At 35.4% G+C, this 23,504-nt stretch overlaps 2 protein-coding genes across 5 annotated transcripts; one reads left to right on the forward strand and one right to left on the reverse strand.

Annotated features, from left to right (window-relative positions):
* Positions 1 to 4,869: 4,869 nt before the first annotated feature.
* On the forward strand, positions 4,870 to 15,314 carry LOC111392027 (probable CDP-diacylglycerol--inositol 3-phosphatidyltransferase 2). The gene is made up of 10 exons (XM_023017315.1): positions 4,870 to 5,288; positions 5,479 to 5,563; positions 5,651 to 5,700; positions 6,676 to 6,715; positions 6,827 to 6,871; positions 6,957 to 7,022; positions 7,191 to 7,305; positions 7,381 to 7,437; positions 7,526 to 7,624; positions 14,960 to 15,314. The coding sequence occupies exons 1-10, from the start codon at positions 5,228 to 5,230 to the stop codon at positions 15,017 to 15,019; spliced, it is 678 nt and encodes a 225-aa protein (XP_022873083.1). The 5' UTR covers positions 4,870 to 5,227; the 3' UTR covers positions 15,020 to 15,314.
* A 701-nt stretch (positions 15,315 to 16,015) lies between these two features.
* Positions 16,016 to 19,222, reverse strand: LOC111392020. 4 transcript variants are annotated; one of them, XM_023017308.1, is made up of 3 exons: positions 18,777 to 19,009; positions 18,393 to 18,481; positions 16,016 to 16,937 (listed from the first exon to the last, which is right to left on the reverse strand). In XM_023017308.1, the coding sequence occupies exons 2-3, from the start codon at positions 18,471 to 18,473 to the stop codon at positions 16,116 to 16,118; spliced, it is 903 nt and encodes a 300-aa protein (XP_022873076.1). In that variant the 5' UTR covers positions 18,474 to 18,481; positions 18,777 to 19,009; the 3' UTR covers positions 16,016 to 16,115. The 4 variants fall into 4 exon arrangements, with proteins under 4 accessions (XP_022873076.1, XP_022873078.1, XP_022873075.1 ...); XM_023017310.1 differs by having other exon boundaries at positions 18,253 to 18,481; positions 18,777 to 18,934; XM_023017307.1 differs by lacking the exon at positions 18,393 to 18,481 and having other exon boundaries at positions 18,777 to 19,222.
* Positions 19,223 to 23,504: the final 4,282 nt, after the last annotated feature.

Genomic DNA, 23,504 nt, shown 5'->3' on the forward strand with positions numbered 1-23,504 from the left:
TAACAAGTAATATAGTGGATATTTGAGTTCGGATCATCTTTCAAACAAGGATTAAACTTTAACACGAAATTTAATATTTCTAACTCCTATTTGATGAAAACAAAGAGTTGTGATTTTTTGATTGTTTTTCTAATTATATCTACTAATTGAAAATTGATAAGACATGAAATGTCGTGATTTACATCCATTAATTCTTGCATTTTTATGACTAATTAACACCTAAATATGCTAAGCATCCTTATATTGTGATTTATGTTGCATTTGGATGATCATGGCATAAAATAGAAAAAAATGGCGAAAAAGGACCTAATGAAAGAAATCAAAAGTTCAAGGACTAGAATGTAAATATATAAAAGTTGAATCGAAAGGCAAAATGAAGGAGTTAAAGATTTGAAGGTCAATTGATGGAAGACTTAAAGTGTTGGAAGAAGGAAAACAAGAAAAAGAGGCCAAGAAAAGAGAATATGAAAGCTCAGGGACCAAGTTGCAAATAATCCCTAGATGAGAATGGGATGAAGATTCAAGAGTATTAGAGGTCAAGTAGATGAGGAAAGAAGTCAAAGGGATGAAATACAATCAAAGTATAATCACATATCAATTTCCAATCGAAAAGGTTATGCACCGATTTTTAGAATCATATTGGGACACATTTGTGACATGGTAAATGATAGAACTGGAAGATGACATATGAAGAAAATTGTATTTCTTTGAGTTGGCTTTCCAATGCACTTTGAATCACCTGACATCGGGAAATAAAATTACGATCAAAATACTAAAAGCCGTCCGACGGAAAAACGGTTGTTCTATGCGGTCGGATAGTTCAAAACCAATGAGGTCGCATTTTGATCTTCAGAGAACTTTTGGGGGTGCAAATCATTTTTCTATGCGACCGCAACACCTATAACTATGCGGTTGCATAGTTCATTTTCAACATGCAATTTTTAGTTTCCTAATTTGAATCAAATACTTATAGAAACAAATCTTGTACACCATATATAAGCCCAAAATCTCGTCCAAAACAGAGAGAATGCCCCCAACCCTATTTTACTCTCTTTGTGCTCAAGATCTATGTGCAATTAATTTCTTTTGCTTGATTGAAGGAGACGGAAGCCTTGGAACAGTTAAACTGTGAGATCTACCTAATTTTTATTGATTAATTCATATTCTTAGTATTAAATCTTCTTCTGTAATTATTTTTATGATTGTTGTGTTTGATTTCTAGAGTGTACACTAGGTTATTAATTTCAATAATCTATAGCTAAGTTGAATTTTAAAACTGTAACTGTTGATTGGTTTTACTTATGAAGCAACTAAGATTGATAATTTGTTGGTTGGAAATTATTAAATCTGAGGGAGAAGATTTATCTAGGTTAAATGCAAACGCTTGGCTTGTGTTATCTAATTCATTGATTTCTCTAATTCGCAAAGCCATTATTAAATTAAATTCTCGCGCTTGTCTATGATTGTTTGATAATGAGGATTAATTAGATCACTCGTTTCTAATTAATTAAAATTAAAGAGAAATATGAAAATTGTTTCGAATGGAAAATTTATTTTTCACAATGAATGCTACAACTATGAATTGATGATTATTTGTGGATCAATGACCAGTTATTAATTTCAACGGTGGATGTTGACTTCGATCAAGGTCTGTTTTATTGCTTATGTTTAATTCAGTGATTTGTATTATTTCAAGAAAACCAAAACCCCCCATTTTAGTTAATATTGCATCAAAAAGTAAATTAGTTACTCTTCGTGGGATCGACCCTTACTTGCACTATTACATTAACTTTAAGAAGTGTAGATTTTAATTTGGAATGGCTACGACAACACGCACCAAAAATAGCACAAACATCGATTTAAAATTCAAATATGGACTGAGATATTAGGGCATTACAATTTCAGTTATTGATTAACTTTAAGTCTTAATTCAAGATTCACAAATTTAATGTAGTGTTCGATCAAATTTTTCTACTATATTCAATTTACCCATCTTGAGTTCTTATTGAGCCTACTCATAATGTTTGAAGAAAGATGAAAAGATTTGTATTGAGAACATCACCGAATTCTAAAAAACGATGTAGAAAAAAGAATTATTCTTGCACCAAGATCTTCTTCTTCCAATCAATGCCTTAAACGTTTGAATTCTTGATATTTTTCTCTTTAATTCGCTCTCTTCAATCTTAAGTTGTGTTCTTTGTATCTCATTGTGGAATCTCTCAAAATTGTCTCGATTATTGTATTTATACTTTTCTCCACGTTCTTGCCAAATTTAAAAATTTTCTCTATTTCAAAATGGCGTCAGGGCTCCACCTTTCTGTTTGCTTTTCTCCTTTTGGTGGGAGCGACGATGGTGACATCGAGGAGCCACCTCTTGATCATGTGTTTATTTTCTTCTTCTTTTAATATAGGGAATTGACTCTTTTGCCTTTTTGTTCCTCTTTTCTCTTCAATTTATGTCAATGGCCTTATTCCCTTGACCTTTACAATAATTTTACACCACCTCATCAACCTATAAAACAATACTAATAAAAAAATAAAAAGATTTAATACTCATAAGATTTAACCAATAATCAAGTTAAAACAGCATAAAATTCGTGAGTAAAACACATTCGTCAATATTCCTATTTCAACTCCTCAAACAACTTTTAACCACCCTACTTGATAAGAGTGCAAAATATAATATTTTCCCCTTTTAGTTATTGCACTCATGTGATTATTTGATATCAAAATGCATTCATTATACTTATATTTTGATTTAGGTTGCATTTTGGTAGAAAAGGTAAATTTTAAAAGAAAAGAACCAAAAAAGGAGCCAAATCGCAAATAATATGAAGATTGGACGGGCAATGGAATGATGATTTGAGAAAGTTAGGAGTCAATTGGCTACAATTTGAAGTCAAAAGAAGTAAAATATGACCATAATATAGTCACAAATCAAATTTCAACTGCACAAGGATGTTCTAGATTTTTAGTAAGATATTTAGATCAATTTTTGAACCAGTAAATAGCCGAATTGGAAAAATCATATTTCTACCAAAATTGTACTCTTTGTGTTATCTTTCCAACACAACTTGAATCACCTCAATCGGATATCGAGAGAGAAAGTTATGACCAAAATATTGAAAGATATTCGATGAAGAAAATGGTTATACTTCGAGGCTGAGTTTTCAGCTTCCTAAATTGATGCTACCACTTATGGAAACACGTTTTCATACGTTCTTTAAGCCTAAAACACTCCAGAACGTGGGGGAATAAACCAAGACACCATTCTTCTCATCTCTTGACACAAGAAAACTCCATGGAAGGCTAGAAAATTATTGGTGAAGCCACAAACGAACTCAATTGGTATCAGTGATTTTAATGTCATTTCACACATGTAATTTGGTTTTTCATTGATAAACAATTCTAGAGTTTGGATTTCCTATTTTATGAATGTATTTTGAAATTGATTTAATTGGTATTAAGTTTTCCATGGATCTAATCATGTTCTTTCCATTGAAAAATTGAAGTATTGATTGAATTCCAACTTTTATTATCTGATTGGTGTGATTCTCTACTATTATATGCTTGATGTATATAATTGATTTTGAATCTTATTTCACTGGATTAAAGTGGCTATGTGTTTTGGAAAATTTAGATTTTAGAATTAATATAGTATTATGGTGAAATTAAATAGGTGTTCAATGTTTTATCTTCCAATTAAAATATTAAGATAAAAGATCTTTAATTGAGTATTAGAATGTATGATTGGTATTGATTAATCCAAACCGATTGAGGGAATTCCAATACTTCACCATTTCGTATATTGATTCAAACTTCGTTATCTCAAACACTGATAGTTAAACTTCATTTCAAATTGATAAATTCTTTTTACAGAATTTACAAAACCCTCGAGCTATTGTATCATTTCAATAATTTTCCATCTACATGAGGAATCAACACCTCAAAGCTATCTACAATCACCGCGTTATACTTTAGGTGTAATCACTACTCTCACATGTAGCATTTTGTGAGCATCGTTTACACTAATGCTTGGCACTTTAATCAAGAATCCCCCCGTTTGGCCTCCATTAATTTGAATTATAATGGGAGAAATACTTTTTTTTGAAAAATAAGTGATTATAAAATAATAAAAACTTTTTCGATTTACATATAATAATATTTTATTGAAAATTGTATGATTGAAAATATAAGAGAAAAAAATTTAAATTAAAGGCTGGTTGCTTGAGTCTATAGGCTACCTCTCCACAGACATGTCTATTTCACCGAACCTCACTCCGAGACAATGCCCAAGGAGAGAGTTCCATAATTCAATTAAAGATAAAGTCAAGGGAGAATGCCACTGTTCCGACAGTGTGATGGAGAATGGATGTGAGAAAGAGACTTCCATTTTTTTAAGGAAAAAAATAGGACTAAAAGATCTAGTACTTTAATTCCTGTTTCAAAAATAGATGATTTTGTATCTAACTGAATAAAAGCAGGCGCACATCTATGAATAGGAAATGTACAAATCCATACAATCTAGGGAATTTTTATACATGAGAATTAAGGGGCCAAACGGTGGACAAATGACTCATCTCAAGGGATTGAGTCCAATATGAGACACGCTTAACAAGTAAGGGGTTAAAGTGAATTTCACAGGTTTCGTGACCATTTTAACTCTCAAAAGAATATAGCCCTTTTGGTAGGAATTTTTAGTAAGATTTAATAAAAATTGGTGAAATGTATGATTAACAAAAAAAAATTGTACTTCATATACAAAATTTGAATACACATGGGTATCTACACCCGTCACCCCCATTGTACATATTTTATACACTAGAACTTATGTGTAATTATGTTCAAATTAATCATTCACTTCGACTTACATTAAAATTTGAATTTTAATTATTAGTAAAAGGTGGCATAATATTCTTCCATTTTCGACGAGGAAGAAATGGATATCATTTCACATCCGATTTGAACTTTCTTTCTTTCTTTCTTTCTTTATCAAACTCTTCTTTTCTTGCTTTCCCTCATGATTTTCAGATTGATAAGGGGAATTATTCACCCGGGATAGTGGATATTTTGATATTCAGTTACTCCCAAATAAATATATTGAAAACTACCCAAATCGTCCGTATTTAAGTTGAATTTTTTAAATAGGATTAGATGCGGAAATTGTTACATCTACTGTAAATTCCGTATAATTCCAGTGATAGTGATTCCAATCCTTGGTGCAGTTATGTCGGACAAATCGAGACCCAGCACATTAAGTGTTTACCTATACGTCCCCAACATCATTGGTGAGTATTTGAGCTAGTTAATTCTTTTTCAATTGATTTATCGTATGTTGAGAGGGTTATGAAAATTGTGCGCCGTGAAGGCTAAATCCGGGTTTCGGGATTGTTGAGACTATGTTTTTAGATGAGAAGCTAACATTGTACACTTTAGTTTAAGATTTAATGATGTGTTCTTTTGTCAATGTGGATACAGGATACGTGAGAATTATACTGAATTGCTTTGCCTTTGCCATATGCTTCAAGGACAAATATCTTTTCTCAGTTCTTTATTTTATTAGGTGCGGATCTTTTCATTACTTTCTTGATTTTCTATTGAAGTAAGATTATTAAATTTATTGAATAATTGAATGCCTGGTTTCGTTCAGCTTTGCTTGTGATGCATTAGATGGTTGGTTTGCGCGCAAATTGAATCAAGGTATGGGTTTGTATGTTTTGACAATTTAGTCGAGGTATTCTATAAACTGTTGTACTCAAGTTTCATTTTTATTTTATTTATTTATTTATTTTTTGGTGAGCCAACAATTATCTGATTTGGCTTTTAGGTAACACCAAAGATTTTCTGTTTGGTTTTAAATATTTACTGTTCTATATATGTATGGATTTTGTGTGTAATATCCTGTTGTGTTAACAAATTGAACAGTGAAGTGCTGATTATGTGCTTTATAGATGAAAGGACATTCCCGTTGATCTTGTTTAAATTTTGCTAAGTTTTATAATGTTTCACTGAACACTTCTCCCAAACAATGGACAACCCACTGATATGATTGTAGGTTAAATCCAATCCCTTCGCTTCGCGCCAGGCTTGGAAACCATAAGTCATACTCCCTCCCCCTTAGAGTGAGTGAGGTGATTATAGATATTCAGTTTAGCTTAGAGTTCATTGGACAGCTTGCGAAGACCAAGACTCCACTTTTTGCTGTCTGTGGCATTAGCAAAGGAAGAAGCCTATTTTAAGATGGGAATAGTAAGTAGCCAAGGGCTAAGCCGGCGTATCTGAACCTGCCTGACTTTCCTTCCTGGCGGGCATATCTTTCTAAAGGACGGGGGTTCATGTACTGATTGTTCGGTAATTTATGCAATTGAAGGTTTGTGGTCCAAATATGGTTTCATTGCAAAAGACAAATACCAAAGAAATAAAAGAGTGATTTGAATTTAAATTTGAAGAAATCTAGGAATGATTAATAAGTATCATCTATTTTGACAATAGAACTACTAAAGGGGAAAAGATTGTAGGAAGATGTTTGTAGTGGTAATTATGGTGAACTGAACTTCTGCAATTACTGTTATACGCCCAGTCTAGTGTGTGTATGGAATCTTTTAAAGAAATTATGAAAATGATTACCCATACCTGCCATATGTGCAATCAATTGATTTGCTTTGTTGATTTCAGTTTCAACCTTTGGAGCTGTTCTCGACATGGTTACAGATAGGTAAGAATGCATTTATATTTCTCATTATTAGCTATACTTGTCTAACTCAGGATCTCAGATGTGAATTTTTTGTCTGCACTTTCCACATTGAATTTGTGTTTTGTCTCCCAGGATAAGCACTGCCTGCTTGCTGGTAATACTCTCCCAAGTTTATAGGTGATTTGCTACAACTTTTACTTATATTAATTGCTGTGATTACAATTGAATACATAGTTGAGGTTCTCTTCCCAATTTCTTGCAGGCCTGGCTTTGTTTTCTTGTCGTTGCTCGCTCTAGATATTGCTAGCCACTGGTTACAAATGTACAGGTATTAAACTATTGCACACTGTTTCTATTGAATTTCTAACCTGAGAAAAGTGCATTTAGCTGGAGCCGTTTTTGCAATCGGTGTCTTTATTGTACAACATTTATCTTTTTCCATGTCTCGTGGATCTTCCTTTATATTTAACTTTCTCTGACCTCATGTATATCGCAGTTCCTTCTTGGTAGGCAAAACTAGTCATAAAGACGTAAAGGACAGTAGCAGTTGGCTGTTCAGGGCTTACTATGGGAATCGCAAATTTATGGGTTACTGTTGTGTATCCTGTGAGGTGAATATCTAAGTCCTTCTAATTTCAAGTGATATTTTATGTTTAATCATCTAATTTAAGCAATTTGGTTGACAGGTTCTTTACATTATTTTGTTTCTTCTAGCGACAAAGGAAACCGAGAATTTGACTGATGTAAGACTCTTGTCTTCTTGTTATTGGTAATATGTAGTCTCTTGTGAAAATTTACCTAGCTTGGTATTTCCATCGATTTTCTCTTTAGGTATTAGTGAATGCTGCAATGCAGAGTTGGATGTACTTAACTCTATTTGCTTTAATTCTATTCGGATGGACAATCAAGCAATCAGTCAATCTTATCCAGGTAAACATGCTGTATAGGAAAGCCCTCTGAAATATTTCTAATGACAGTTTTGTGACTCCAAGATGTAGTATATGCTTCTTGGCTCAGGAAAAATATGCAACGTGATGAAATTAATTATGAATTATGATTTCTTCATTGTATACTGAATAAATTATATCTTAGAAGGAAAATTAAAGATGGACTTGCTCCAAATTAGGATGAGTCTTTGGTTTCAAGTAAAGTGGGCAGTCCAGATCAATGAATCTACCAGGCTTGATGATATCCTCCATGTCATGTAATATGTAATTGGTAGATAACATGTTACGTCTAACATTGTATTAAATCATGATATTAAAACATGTTATGTCATGCAAATTAGGATGTAGTCTAGATAAAGACTTGTTTCAGGAATTGACTTGACATGTAGAAATGAAATTAAGATGTGGATGAAGATTTGGTTTACTTCATCACCAGCAAGGATAATCTACAAATAAGATGCCCCTACAAATAATTAATCATACGACCTATAAATTGTGTAGAAGACTAATTTAATCACACTAAACAGTCACTAGAAGTGGTAATATGGGTAAATGACCGTGTTTCACGGGTGCCTTTCTTTTTGGCACAGAAAGGGACGCCGTGCGACAGTAATCTGTTCCGCTATACTATCTTCCGCCTTTTCTCCATCGCATCGAGACGAAAGAAAATTTGATTACAATTTTGTAGAAAGCTTACAATAGAGAATTTGAATACATTGAAAGTAAATTGAACATTGATTGATGAAAACTGAACATTACGATTGCTGGTGCAGGGGGCGGACACCAATGAGTTTGAAATATTTTTGAATGACTAATACCCCCTATAATAGCATTCGGAACAAAAATCTAAGTGACGGGAGTAGACGTTTAAAAGACTAAGACATACTAAACGTTTATTAATATCAGAGCTATTTTTACAACGGAAATAACTATTACAATGAAAAGAAAATTACAACTTAAACTTGAAATAATATTTACAAAGTGCGGCCGAAATTGGGCAAACTGCGGCTGCGATAGTGTCAAGGGGCTAAGTAAAGCTGCAGTCCTTGACATTCTCCCCCATTTTTTTTAGGGACGTCATCGGTGCTATCAATGCATGATATGCTTCAATTAATGGTTTGAAGGCTCCAAGATCCTTTTCTCTTTCCCAAGTATTCTCCTCGCTGCTGCATCCAATCCATTTGACCAAGTACTCTTAATAATCTTTTCGAGAAGCTCGAGTAATTCGATAGTCAAGAATAACTTCAGCAACTTTCTTTCCAGCTTTCTTCAGTTCAAACACAGGTCGCTTTAGCTCATTTCTAGATGCGTCCTCCTTATTTGCAAAGTATGGCTTCAGCACACTAATATAAAGGACCTCGTGGATTTTACATCATGAGGGGAGTTCAACTATGTATGCAACTCTTCTAATCCTCTTCACGATGAGTAATGATCTAATGTATTTTGGCATCAGTCTTGAGTCCTTTCCTCTTGATGGTTTGTAAACATTTCTGTTGGGAAGCTTAATCATTACCAGATCTCCAACATTGAATTCAATGAAAAAACACTTTAGATCTGCACTCTTTTTATACCTTTTTGAGCTTTCTCAAGATGACTTCGAGCAATTTCAATATTTCGTTTCCACTCTTGAGAAAAGTTCTTTGCTTGAGGAGACTTGATACTTCGTTCGATATCCACTGTATGAGGAAGTAGCAGTTGCTGGCCAGTAACAATCTCAAAAGGACTTTTATTGGTGGAAGAGCTATTTTGGGCATTGAAGCAAATCTGAGCAGCATCCAAAAGTTTTACCCAGTTTTTTTGCGAAGTAGAGATAAAGTGTCGAAGATATTCTTCTAGCATAGAATTGATGCGCTCAGTCTGTACGTCAGATTGTGGGTGAAAATTAGAACTTATGCTCAAAGTTGAACCAAGAAGCTTGAACAATTCAATCCAAAAGATGCCAGTGAAACGAGGATCTCGATCACTGACAATGCCCTTAGGTAGTTCCCAAGTATTTGACAATATATTTGAAGAAGAGTTGAGCTGTCTCTTCTGTGGATACATACTTAGGCACTGCAATGAAAGTTGCATATTTTGATAGACGGTCCACCACGACGATAATAGAGCTAAAATCCTCCACTTTTGGCAATCCAATAATGTAGTCCATCGATACACTTTTGAATGGCCGGGTTGGGACGGAAAGGGGCTCCAACAAGCCCACATTTTTCTGATGATCTGTCTTAACTTGCTGACAAATAAGGCAGGTTTTTACATAGATTGCAATGTCATCCCGCATTTGAGGTCAGTAGTATGGACGTTGTAGTAGTGCACCCTCTATCCAACCTAAGCCTACTTCACACGCTATACTATACTTGACGATGGTTCCATACTGGTACAATACTCTAAAGGAACTCTGGGACTGATTACTGTTCTCTTGATGCGTATTTGACTCCATTATTCATTTATATTCTTATTCTCATAATCTTATATTATTATTAAATATGAGCTGCTTTCACTCCGCTAAGAGATATGGGGGATACTCGTCGCTGAACGCCAACCCAATCTAGTCTTTCGTTGAAAATATCTTTGATGTGCATTCCTCCTCGAGATGCCTTGCCCAAATCGTGTCGTGGCATTCCGTAATTAGTGATTTCCTCAAATCTCCACCCTTAGGAACATATAGGCGATCTCCCTTTGTCTTCACTAGTTCCCCATCGAGCCAGAATTGTCGAGTTTTACCCTGCTTGATGAGGTCGACCAAATATTGAGTAGTCGGGTCCTTCTCCATAAGTGCATCAGCAACATGATTACTCGATCCGGGACGATACTCTAGCATAAAATTGAACTCGGAAAGAAATTCCTGCCAACGAGCTTGCTTGCTTGATCGTTTTGGTTGGAACATGAAGTGACTAAAAGCAGTGTTATCTGTCTTCACAACAAATGGAGACCCAAGCAAATAGCGACGTCATCCTCTGAGACAATGGACTACTGCCAACAATTCATTTTCATGCGCCGAGTAACGACGTTCAGTTTGGTTTAACTTCCGGCTCTCATATGCTACCAGATGTCCTTCTTGTATAAGGACTCCGCCAAGTGCAAAATTTGAAGCATCTGTATAAATTTCAAATGGTTTAGTCATATTCGGTAAGGCTAAAATCGGGTTCGTCCACATGGACTTCTTCAACCTTTCAAAAGCAGTTTGGCATTGGGACGACCAATCCCAATCCTTATCCTTCTTTGTCAGTTTAGTAAGTGGCAGTGCAATTTTTGAGTAGTCTTTCACAGATCTTCGATGGTAATTGCATAACCCAAGAAATGAACGTACATTATATACGATTTTTGGTGGTTATCAATCCTTGATGGCTGTAATCTTCTTCGAATCCATGTGGATTTTACCTTGTTCAATGATGTGATCCAAGAAATTGATAGATGTCTGAGCAAATGAGCATTTAGACGGTTTGGCATAGAGTTCATTCTCTCGTAGCCGATTGAAAACTTGTCTCACATGTTGGACATGTTCCTTTAATGTCTCGCTGTAGATTACTATGTCTTCCAAGTACACCACGACAAAATCATTTAAGAACCCGTGAAGTACTTGATTCATAATAGTACAAAACGTTGCTGGAGCGTTTATCAAACCAAAAGGCATCACTTTAAATTCAAAGGCTCCATATCTGGTTACTACCGTAGTCTTTGCTTTATCTCCCTCCTTGATTCGAACTTGCTAGTATCCGGACCTATGATCAATTTTTGTGTAATACTTCACCCGACTCAGTCGATGGAAGCAACCTGCAACCAGTGGGATAGGATAGTTATTCTTTACAGTGATCTTGTTCAAGGCTCGATAGTCACAGCACATTCTAAGAGAATCATCGGTCTTTTTCTGAAACAACACAGGAGCTCTGTATGGTGACTTCGCAGGCATAATGATTCCACTCTCCAACATTTCTCCCAATTGCTTTCTAAACTCTTCAAGATCTGGCTGAGACATACGGTATGGTGCCTTGGCGGGAGGTTCGGCACCTGGAGTAAGTTCAATTTCATGATCAATCGTCCTTGGCGGTAATTTCTTTGGTAATTTGTCCGGCATGATGTCCTCAAATTCCCAAATAAGCCTTTTAATGGGTTTTGGAATAGGATCAGTCGCCTCTTCGATCTCCTCTAATCGAAGAGTGCACAAAAAAGAAGGTTCATTTCTCTTGAAACCCTTACTAAATTGCATAGCTTAGATACTCTTCTAGCCCATTCTCCCAACTTATATAGGGATGATACACGGCTTATTACCCATCATCATCAATGAATAGAATACGACAACACTGCTGTCTTAGTATCCCGAAGAAATTCCAATCCTAGAATAAGCTTGAAATCTTCCATTTGAATTGCAGATAAATTTGTCCTTCCCTCAAAAGGACCTGCTTTGATCAATACTGATTTCGTCACTCCAGCTATTGGTTGAGCAGTGGAGTTGATTGCTTTAACTTTCCCACTACCCTTTTCCAAAACAAGTCCGAGTCGCTCTACTTCGGTACATGCAAGGTAGTTGTGGGTAGCACCAGTATCCACTATAGCCCTGATTGGCTTCCCATTGATTCACATAAATGTGCATTAAACCTTTGGCCTTACAAATTCGATCCTTCGCTTATTCCATCCTTGCCACTTTCAAAGGGACATCATCCTTTTCAGCAACCCGATGCGACAGTGTGTTGCACCGATGTGAAAATACCCCAACTACATCCTGATCCTCTTCGGAGTCGGTCTCATCATGACAACTAGCTTGTGGGGCCTCTTGCTTTGAACTTGACCCGCCACTTGCTAGTTGATAATATGCATTCACCATTCTTTTCTGAGGACACTCCGACACCCGATGAGGTCCTTCGCATAAAATGCACATCAATTTGGGAGTGGCATCAGTTTGACCCTCCGTGCTTTTCTTTTGTTCCAGTTGTTACTGTTGCTGCCGTTGAAATTTCCTTGACGGCTATTATGATAATTTCCCTGAAAGCCACGGGTGCTTTGATAGGCTCCTTCCTTATTCTGAGAGTAACGTTCTCCCCCATTTGGGTTCGAGCTGGGTCTCTAAGGTCTGTTACCACCTCCAATTGCTTAATTACTCCCTAAAGGTCGATCTTTTCTAGATTCCGTTTGGTAGTCGCTCAAGCATTCGACGGCTCCCATGGCCATGCTCAAATCAATAACCTTCTGTCTTTGAAGTTGCGTGCGTGTCCACGGTTTCAACCCTTCCATGAAGGTGAAGAGCTTATCCTTTTCCGACATATCTCGAATATTCAGCATATGTCCTGAAAATGATTTCACACACTCTCTGATAGAGCTTGTATGTTTCAGGTCTCGAAGTGCTCGTCGAGCTTGAGACTCGACATTTTTCAAGAAAAACTGAGATCTAATCGCTTCCTTGAGGAGATCCCAAGAATCTATTCAGACCCTGTTGGTCTGAATGTTAGTATATTTGGTTCGCCATCATAGTTTTGCATCTCCACCCAGATACATGGTATCTGTGGTTACCTTTCTAGCTTTATCTTCGATCGAAGTTGCAAGAAAGTATTGTTCCATGTCAAACAAGAAGTTTTTGACTTCTTTTGCATCACAACCCCTTCATAGGTGCACGACTCAAGAATTCTGAGTTTAGGAGCATACTCAGATATGGGAGCTTACACATTGCCCACCGTACGTTGGAGTACTCGTAATTGTGCTCTCAACTCTTCCATTTCATCCTGTAGATCAGGAATGATTGCAGCAGTTTTAGTCATTGCTGCGCAAGCCCTTTAGCTTTCATCCAGTTGGAAGTGTAATCCACGAATCTCAGATTCTGCCATCTTGACTTTTTCCTCGAGACCATCCATGGCATAGCACAACCTAGTAGTTGTCTCATCAAGCGCATCCACGCGTTGTTTAGTAGTACTTTTCTTTTGAGGCTCTCCCACTTCAGTGGTGTGGGATGTAATCGGATTCATAGCTTTCTTATTGAGGGTCGTGAGCCACAGCTCTGATGCCAACTTTCACAGGATGTCTTTCTTCTTGGCATAGAAAGAGACACCGTGCTGCAGTAATCTGTCCCGCTAGATTACCTTTCGCCTTTTCTCGATCGCGTTGGGACGAAAAAAAATTTGATTACAATTTTTTAGAAAGCTTACAACAGAGAATTTGAATACATTGAAAGTAAATTGAACATTGATTGATGAAACTGAACATTAAAATTGACGAAAGCAGAAAATTACAATTGCTGGTGCAGGGTGTAGATACTAATGTGTTTGAAAGATTTTTGAATGACTAAAGATTTTTGAATGACTAACCCCCTATAATAACGTTTGGAACAAAAACCTAAATGGCAGAAGTAGACGTTTAAAAGACGATGAATCATACTAAACATTTACTAATATCAGAGCTATTTTATAACTAACATAACTATTACAATGAAAAAAAAATTACAACTCAAACTTGAAATAATATTTACAATGTGCAGTCGAAGTTGGGCAAGCTGCGGCTGCGATAGTGTCAAGGGACTAAGTAAAGCTGCAGTCCTTGACACCTTGTCTTGCTGTGGGTTTATGAGAAAGGCCTTTGAATGCAATAATTTTAAAAAAATAATAAAATAAAATAAAAATAAAGAAAGAAAGCAACCCAACCTCGTTATTTGTTACCATCATCCTTTTAAACCATTTGAACTGCTAGAACCCAATCAGCTGCCATTTTTCCTCGCTCAAAACCCATTCAAATCTTGCTAATCTAATATCCCCTTCAAACCTTGATATTCCCACAGCCCTTTTTGTTATTAAAAATAAAAAAAGGTCAACTTATTCATTGTTAGTCAGTAATATTAAAACGTGCAAGGACGAAGAAGAGCATTAATATTGACACCGCATGATATTTAAAAACTTGCATTTATCAAGGTAGAACTCTTCCAAAACTACAAAATTTCGCTTTTATTTTCAGCTTTGGTGAACTTCATTGTGTCTATGTCAATATTGTTGGGTGAACATTGATGATGATGGTGTAATTTTGATTCTGGCGCTCACCAATAGAAGGGTATTTTTGGACTTCTTAAATATGAAAGGCCTTTTGCATTGTGAGAAAAGTCACCCACCAACTGAAAACGTCTATTTAAACGTTAAATCAGCCATGTCCCCGACTTTCTATTTGTGGCAACCATGTTTTCAATCTTTACATTGTGCACGCAGTATCCCCACATGATAGCTCTCTAGAAAAGATAGTTGGGTTTTAAAATTCGTTTGATTGACTGTTTTGTGTCTTGCTTCCTAACTAATTACAGTTCGTCTTTTTGAAGATTGTATTCAACTGTGACTAATTCATTCTGTGGTGACAGATAAAGACTGCAGCAGATGCATGCATACTATATGACATCAACAAAAAGCAAAGGGATTGATGCAGTAATAACTAATTGGAGAGCTACGTGCAGCAGTCGTTTACCAAACGACGTGTTTTCTTCTCTTCGAGGAGCACTTTAGTTCCATCCTGGTTGCTCTGTGGACCTGCAATTTGGATCGAGTTGAACTCGTGGACTGTTTGAATGTGTTTATCTTTGAATCTGCAAAGGAAAGCTTATATGGCTGTGCATGTTTGAATATTAGTGAAGTACATTTTGTACAGCGCCTCTTGGAAATTGACCAATTTTTTTACATAATTCTTGTGTTATATGTGAATTTATTCTCTTGCTGTTTGTTCTGTGAATTTATTCTCTTGCTGTTTGTTCTATCTTAATTGTTGCTCTTGTGAAACATAATTGGACTGATATCCCAAACATTTTGTAGGCAGGCAAGGCAATAGCAATAGCAATGCCATCGCGTGCAATTGTCATAAGGGGTGATGCAACTAAGGGCGTGTTTGATTTACATTAATTTGTTTTATGGTTTGTTACATGATAATTTTCAGCCACACATTCACAATAAAGTATTCTACACATTTTTCCAAAACACTTTCCTACATTTTTAATCATACATTCTTCTAAAAAATATTATTCAAGACACATTTTCTTTCCAATTAATGGGAATCAAATAGGCACTAAATCTTTTAAAAGTCGTAGCTATGTGTTAGGCCCTGAAATTCACTCCGAGCGCTAATTGGATCTTACTTCGAAGATATCATTTAGGAGATGTTGTATTCAAGTGATCCTCTGTATAATGTTTCGTTCCAGTCTTATTCGGTTCACATGCTCTTGCAACATGATGCAATACTTAACACGACAATACAGCTATTTTTTCCTCAATCATAATCGATGTTGTCCAATCTATGCTACTAAATATGCCCAAAAGAGTGTTTGGTTTTATCTATGACGGTTGAATCTTTTGTTGTTCGAGTTTGGAGATAATAGTGAGGGTGGGGGATCGAAGCAGGCTTGAAAAAAATTCTCATCAAGATGCAATTCTACTAAGATGATCTTTTGTTTCCCATTAGTGGATTTAAACCTCTCAAAATCATTTCCTATAGCTAAAGAAAACAACTGATGAAGTCTCCAACATAAATCAATACAGGCTAAATCCGAAAAATTGGCTAATCAGAAGTGCAAGACCTAAAGCAATGGCAACAAGGGATGATGCCCAGGTGAGCTTCTCGGTTATCCTGGGAACCCTATCCTTGAGTGCCTGACTACACGTGCCTATAAAGACGGTATAGCTTCCCATAGCAATAACTGTCCCAACCAAGAACATAAATAGAAATGCTGCACCAGCCAAACGGGATGGCAAAGCAAGTGCAGGCAAGATCATCATCAGAGCATCGGGTTGCAATCCATGGACAATCCCAGTGGCAAAAGTTGCAAACCCAATCTTCTTCTTCCCGATAGATGGATTGTCGAGAGTCTCATACATGCTAACATCACATTCCCCATTTTCTAGGGCAACACATGGCGTAGGGACTTCTGTAGCTTCCTTGATCCCCATAGCACCGATTACAAGTAGAGTAAAGCCCACCACTCGTGTTCCCCAGGTTCGGATAACTTCAATGTGAAGCCGATCCTTCAAAAGTAGAAAGAGCAGCCCGAATATTGCCTGTCCAGCATCATGGCCACATCCCCACAGAGCTCCAACTGCAGCACTTTCCATTCTTGTACGGCCTATTGAGAGCGGGGCCAAAGCAGCAAGGTGGTCGGGACCAGATAATGTATGCAAGCATCCGGCAAAGAAGCCAGTCCACGCACTGCTCACTAGCTCACTACTAATAAGTCGACTCCCTGCTGCTGCAGCCACTGGTCCTCCAGTCTTGGCTACACTTCGAAAACTAGCTAAAGCTGGTGACACAACAACCGGGTGGACCAATGCTAAAACGATTGCAGAGATTAGTATTACCTGAAACATATTTGAAAATGAAATGTCAAAATACAAGGCGAAAATCTGTATCATATGTCCATTTACAAGATTTTATAATGGAATTATGAGTGATTTAGGTGTTAAATTACTCGGAAATCATAAAACCATCTACCAGTCAAATGCTTTGCTTGAGTTATCCATATGTCAATATACCGGTACATTTAGAGTACTCATTATAATCAGTCATGCTTTGCAATGAGTAATACCTATATTTTCTTTTGATTTAAAATGATTGGTGTACAGAGATACAAGACAGAAAAATCACATAACAGTTAACCATACAATAATAGATTAGATGGAAAGAAATGATTGAATATTAGTGCACAACTAGTAACTTTCTTAAAAACATCCCAGTATAAGAAACTACAAAAATTTGAAAATATTTCCATCGATCCTTATCCCAGGATAATCAGACTGAAATAGGGGCCGTTATTCCTGTTCAAGTACTGAAACCATCTGCTCCATTAATTTGACTGTCAAAAAGGGCATATGGGCAAAAACCAGAAACCATGTTATGTCTTGTGAGAAATTATATAGCCCAGCAAATTAGTTCACTTAAATATGTATAAGGTTCGAGCAAAATCTTAAAAATTTGGAAAAAGGTTAGGTAACTAACTTTAGTTAACAACGTCTTGACAGACACATTATAGGATTAAAAATTAAAAGTTTAAGGTAAACAAAAATTGTTAATGTCTAATTTTTGGAATCTTCGCAAACTGAAAGGCTGGCAAGATAGAGTATATGACAATATAATGTTTGGGCACACTAAATAGAAATGCATAAACAATTTTTTTCTGCACAAATCTACACAAGAAAGAGAATTGTGCTATCAAATCAAGAAATAGTTGCACTATAAAAAATTTCCTTTATGCATCAAGAAATCATATAGAACATTTGAAAACACTCAACAGGAGGATAGTTTGGTGAGTGGAATCCTCCTATCTAAACTGCAATTCTTACTTTATAATGCTTTCTTTTAGGATCATGAAATACAGCCTTCTGCTTCATTTGTTGATGAGCTGACAAATTTTAAAAAACTTAGCGTTTGTTTGGGAGAGATTTTTCCAAATGAAAAATGATTCAACAATTATTTGGAAAATATTATGGGTTCTATGGAATGTGTGGTTAAAAACAAATTTGGGGGAAATGATTTAAAAATAAATAAATAAACTCTAAAACACGGCCTTAATCCCTCTCCATTCAAAGGATTTTTTTAATTTTTTTTATGATCGTGGGTGTCTGGGCAGCTTACTCGCACATTGACTAATCCCACGAAACCCTGAAGTTTACTCACCTCAGTGGGACTCGAACTGATCACCATTAGAAAGCAAACCCAAATTCCGACCATTAAACTTCTCCTCAGGGTTCATTCAATGATTGCGTGTGAATTGACAATTGATATGCCTCTATAGTCAGTATAAAAATCTAGATTACCTCGTACAACAGAATACTGATAGAACTAGATGCGTTGGGCAGCACGACGACATACACGCACGAACACAGTGTTGGTGGCATACTTTCCTCTAGCAAAGAATTACAATGGTTCTTCAGGGTTCACTTGATTCAGAAAATGCAATTCATAGCAGCACTCTGTACGCTAATATCTTAATCTTTAAAAAAAAAAAAAAAAAAAAAAATCTATCCAGCATAAACACGGTATTTATTTATCCACCTACACAAATGTTGCACCTCCAGAACAACAAATTACTGTCTCCAAACAACTCCATTCAACTACTATGTAGAAATTAATTAAACTTCACAGTAAACTAACGGTCGTTAGAGGAATCAAACAATACAAAATTCGCATGGAATTAATACCTTTTGGAGCTCAGAGAATGTGTGGGCAATTCGTTTAAGAAAATGGGGCTTGGGATGTGCCCCATCGGGCAAATCCGCAGAACCCAACAAATTTTCCTGACATGTATCGCTTGAATTCACAGAAAGAGAATATTGGTCATTAACATGGAAATTGCAGGAAAGAAAGCTCGCTCGGCGAGATTCAGAGCGTGGGAAGGAAGAAAAACCGAGTCTTGGCACAGAATGGACACGGGGGAGAAGCGGAGAAGGGGGCTTAAAGTGGTGGATTTTAGGATGAATTGAATTGGAATAAATAAGCCTCTCCATATTATAATTGAAACCTACCCACCCGCCCTCCCACACCCTAAAAATCTCTGATCTACTGCGAATCTGAATGAATTAATTTCAGAGGGAAAAACTGTGAAGAAGAATGGAAATGGTCAAATGGAGGTGGAAGAAAGAGGAAAGGTAATGAAAGGATAACAAACCTTAAGAATGAGTTGATTGTTCCAAGGGTCACTGAACTTAGTTCTATGTTTTTTATCGGTCATTGAAGTTTAAAATGTTGAATTTTAGTCACTAAATTTAGGTCCATGTCTTCGATTGCTCATTGAAATTTAAAATGTCGAGTTTTGACCACTGACCTTTGAAAAATATTGTACATTACTCACTAAACTTTGAGAAATATTGTACATTACTCACTAAACTTTGAAAAGTGTTATAGATTACTCATTGTAAACTCGATATTTTTCAAAATTCAACAATTATGCTAATGAGTAATGTACGACATATTTTAAAATTCAGTGGCCAAAACTCCACATTTTAAATTTCAGTGAGCAATTTAAGACATGAACATAAGTTCAGTGAGCAATCGAAAATATTGGCCTAAATTCAATGATCAAAACTCAATATTTTAAACATCAGTGACCAATTAAAGATATGGATCTAAGTTCAATGACCATTGGAACAATTAACTCTCCTAGTTTAACTGTATCTTCAATTTTCCTTTTTCTTTTTCTTTTAATTTCTGCAAGTGCATAGACACATTTGAAATAATTAAAAAATAAAATTACGTGATAAAATTATTTGATTATTAATTCTAATGGAGTTGGTAGAAGTGTCAACTTAGCAGTTTGAGACTCACATTGGTAGGATTTGATACGGATGTCACTCTTCATTTTTTTCACTCGATGGACTTTCATGTTTTTTCTTCGATTTTCTCTAATTTGAGCACGAATTGTGAGCCTCTACAATCAGACATGAATTTAGGTCTAACCATTTTATTTGAAATGGATTTCTAGGCCACTCATGTATGACTATATCGCCCATTTATATTCAATGTAGATAAGAAATTAAGGAATATAGTCGAAGATGTTGAATTAGTTGTTTATGATTTCACATCGACCGGTTTAAAGTTGTGGTCTGACTGTGTCCACAAAAGACCTTATAATAAGTGGTGCCTTTCACATCCTACTTTATTATCATGCTTGGTCAAACATTAAAATGCACCAATATCCATCCACTCATTTTAATATAAAACAAATGCGAAGATTACTAGGCAAAGATGGACAATTATGCATCATGCAGGTGTGCTCTATATTCAACCTTCACTTAGCGAAGCAGAACCCTTTACACCAAAGACAATAGTGTAATCAACATTCAACTACGACTACTTAGAGTAATGCTATTTAACCCTATTAGGGTTATAATCTCAATCTATGTGGTGCTAATGTTCCATTAAATGATAGGATAAATGAAATAAATTAATTAATTTCATATTTCATTTAACTAATCATTTGATGTCACATGACGTCACATAGACTGGGATTATAACTCCAATAGAGTTAAATAACATTATTCAACTACTTAAAGAAAATAAAGAATTGATGTTCACACATAACAATCTAGGTATTGAAATGAGCTTGAATAACTAGCATGTTACCGCCTTGTGCTAATCCTAGTTTCAAGAGCGTATTTGAGAATAAGCCCAATTCTTATAGGAAGCGACCCCACCTCCACACTTACATAGGTGAAATCTATCAAGAGTGTTCTTATAATACTTGCATCCCACTCATAAGTGCTATAGATCTCATTAAAAGTGTTTTAAAAAAAACTAAACCTCCAAAAGCATTATGGGATAAATGCACTCATACCATAGGATTGATAATAATAAGACAAATAAAATATATAGTGCATTTTTTGCGACCACCATAGGATTCTATCTTCCCATTAAACCCAATTCTTCGGATTCTGGTCCCAGGCTGGGTATCTTCATGCGTGGCTCTTGTTTATATAGATTCAATCCCATCCCCATCAATTTGATCCAGACCCTTTCTCTTGACAATGCCATTGTTAATGAATCTAAAAGATTAAAAAAAGATTTCACATAATCAACATTAATGATGCCATTATTTAGATAAGATCTTATAGTATTGTGTTTTCCCCGATATGTCTGGATTTACCATTATAATAACGATTATGTACTCTACCAATTGTTGCAATGCTATCTTAGTGAATTCACACAGATAGAACTGGAGTTTCCTACAAATGAACTTTACAAAATAAATCCATTAACCAATTTGCTTCCTCACTTGCTGATGCTAAAGATATAAGCTCAGCTTCCATGGTTGAGCTAGTAATAATTGTTTGTTTATTAGAATTTCAACACATGGCACAGCACCATTACCCAATGTAAAAATATATCTAGTGGTAGAGAGAGAATCTCCTAACCAAGTATTCCAATTGACATCATTGAACCCTTCAAGGACAGTGGGATACTATTTATAAAACAAGCCATAATTTTTTGTACTAGATAAATATTTCATTAAACATTCTTGGCATGCCAATGACTCTCCTTAGCTTGTTAGTAAATCTACTTCCTATTGCATATGCAATGTTAGGTCTAGTACAATAAGTTGCATAACGTAAGCTTCCAATTATGCTTGCATATTCCTTTGGATTAATTACATTACTTTCATTATCAACGGGAAATAAGTGAACACTAGAATCGAAATGAGAAGCGACGTGCTTGAAATCATATTAATATTTTTTGCGGCTGATCAAGAAAAATGCCATCACATGTTTTTTGTGATTTTCATACACAAAATGAAATTAGCCTCACCAAAATCTTTCATATCAAAATGGTTACAAAGTATGATTTTTGTCTCATTTATTATATGCAAGTTTGAACCAGATATAAACAAATCATCTACATAGAAATAAACAATGACATGTGAATTTTCGAAAGGTCTATAATATATGCACTTATTATACTAGTTGGTTTTAAAATCATTTTTAATCATGCAGAAATCAAATTTTTCATGTCATTGCTTAGGTATCCGTTTTAAGCCATATAGGGATTTAATCAATTTATATACTTTGCTTTCTTGTCTAGGCTCTACAAAGCCTTCCGGTTAATCCATATAAAGTTTTTCATCTAGATCCTCATTCAAAAAGGTAGTTTTTACATTCATTCAATGAATTCCAAGATTATAAATTGCAGCCACTGCATTCAACACTCTAATGGATTGCCTCAAGTTACGAGAAAATAAAAAAAGCATAGAAAAAATCGAACTCAGCTTTTTGTTTAAAACCTTTGCAGCAAATTTAACCTTGAATTTATCGACTGTAGCATCCACTTTATATTTCTTTCTAGTGATCCATTTACAACCAATAGCTTTAAAACCCTGTGGTAATTCTACCAATTTCCAATTGTTGTTGGAGATTAAAGAATCCATCTCATCATTTACAGTCTCTTTTCAAAATACAGTATCGGGTGATGTAAAAGTTTCTTGTAAAAAAATTGGAGTTTCCTCAGTATTGAACACATAGTAGTCATGGCCAAAATCTTTTTCAACTCTAGCTCTTCTATTCCTTCTAGGTTCAATTTGAAAATTTTCTTGGTTTGAAAAATGAGTAGAAAAACTTGGTTTTGATAAAATATTTTGTCTTAATTCTTCACACACACTATTTTTTTATTTTGAGAAGAAATTTATTTTCATGAAAAATAGCACCATTTTGCTCAAAAATAATATTATTTTCAATATCTAAAAATCTGTATGTTGTACTATTTACTGCATATCAAAGGAAAGCACAAGTGGTAGTTCTAACACTAATTTTGGTTTTTTTAGAATCTATTTGCTTTACAAAAGCTAAACAGCCCCAAACCCTTAAAATTTCTAGTTTGGCTTATGCATTTTTCATAGCGTTAGTGGTGCGATTTTTGTTTTCTTATGGGGTACCCTTGATAAATGCATTTTTTGCACTTATCTGGGCCAAATTATTAAGATTTTATATTGTCAAAGTGTTGATTTTTTACTTAACTCATATGAATTTTCTTTTGTTTTAGTTTTGGACCCGTTTCTAAGCAATTGAAAAAGAAAGAATGATAAATTGATCGTTGGATGGAAAGTTTGGAAGATCAAATTTCATACTTTGGAAATTGGAGGACTTGAACTAAATTAAAAAAAAAAAAAAAAAGAGAAGAGAAGAAGACATTGGTTGCACAATTGATTGGGATTAATGATTGAATTCATTATTTTAAAATAACTGAGGACTTGGAGAAAATAAGGTAAAAATTGGCCTCAGCATGACTTGTAATTGGGCCAAAATTTAATTACAATTTGGATGCCTAATGGGACACTACAAAAGGGCAGTTGAAAAAAACTACAAAAGGGCAGTTGAAAAAAAAAAAAAAAACACAGGTCGACGGCTGCATTGGGAATGAGGCACAGAAATTGAGGTCACAGA

Source organism: Olea europaea, unplaced genomic scaffold (assembly GCF_002742605.1).
Source record: "Olea europaea var. sylvestris unplaced genomic scaffold, O_europaea_v1 scaffold870, whole genome shotgun sequence".
Lineage (NCBI taxonomy): Eukaryota > Viridiplantae > Streptophyta > Magnoliopsida > Lamiales > Oleaceae > Olea > Olea europaea.

Coding starts and splice junctions, on each gene's coding strand:
- LOC111392027 (XM_023017315.1), top strand. CDS start 5,228: ATGTCGGACAAATCGAGACCCAGCACATTAAGTGTTTACCTATACGTC. Junction 6,716..6,826: donor CTCGACATGGTTACAGATAG/GTAAGAATGCAT, acceptor TTTGTCTCCCAG/GATAAGCACTGCCTGCTTGC. Junction 7,625..14,959: donor AATCAGTCAATCTTATCCAG/GTAAACATGCTG, acceptor CTGTGGTGACAG/ATAAAGACTGCAGCAGATGC.
- LOC111392020 (XM_023017307.1), bottom strand. CDS start 19,082: ATGGAGAGGCTTATTTATTCCAATTCAATTCATCCTAAAATCCACCAC. Junction 16,938..18,776: donor CATTCTCTGAGCTCCAAAAG/GTATTAATTCCA, acceptor AATATGTTTCAG/GTAATACTAATCTCTGCAAT.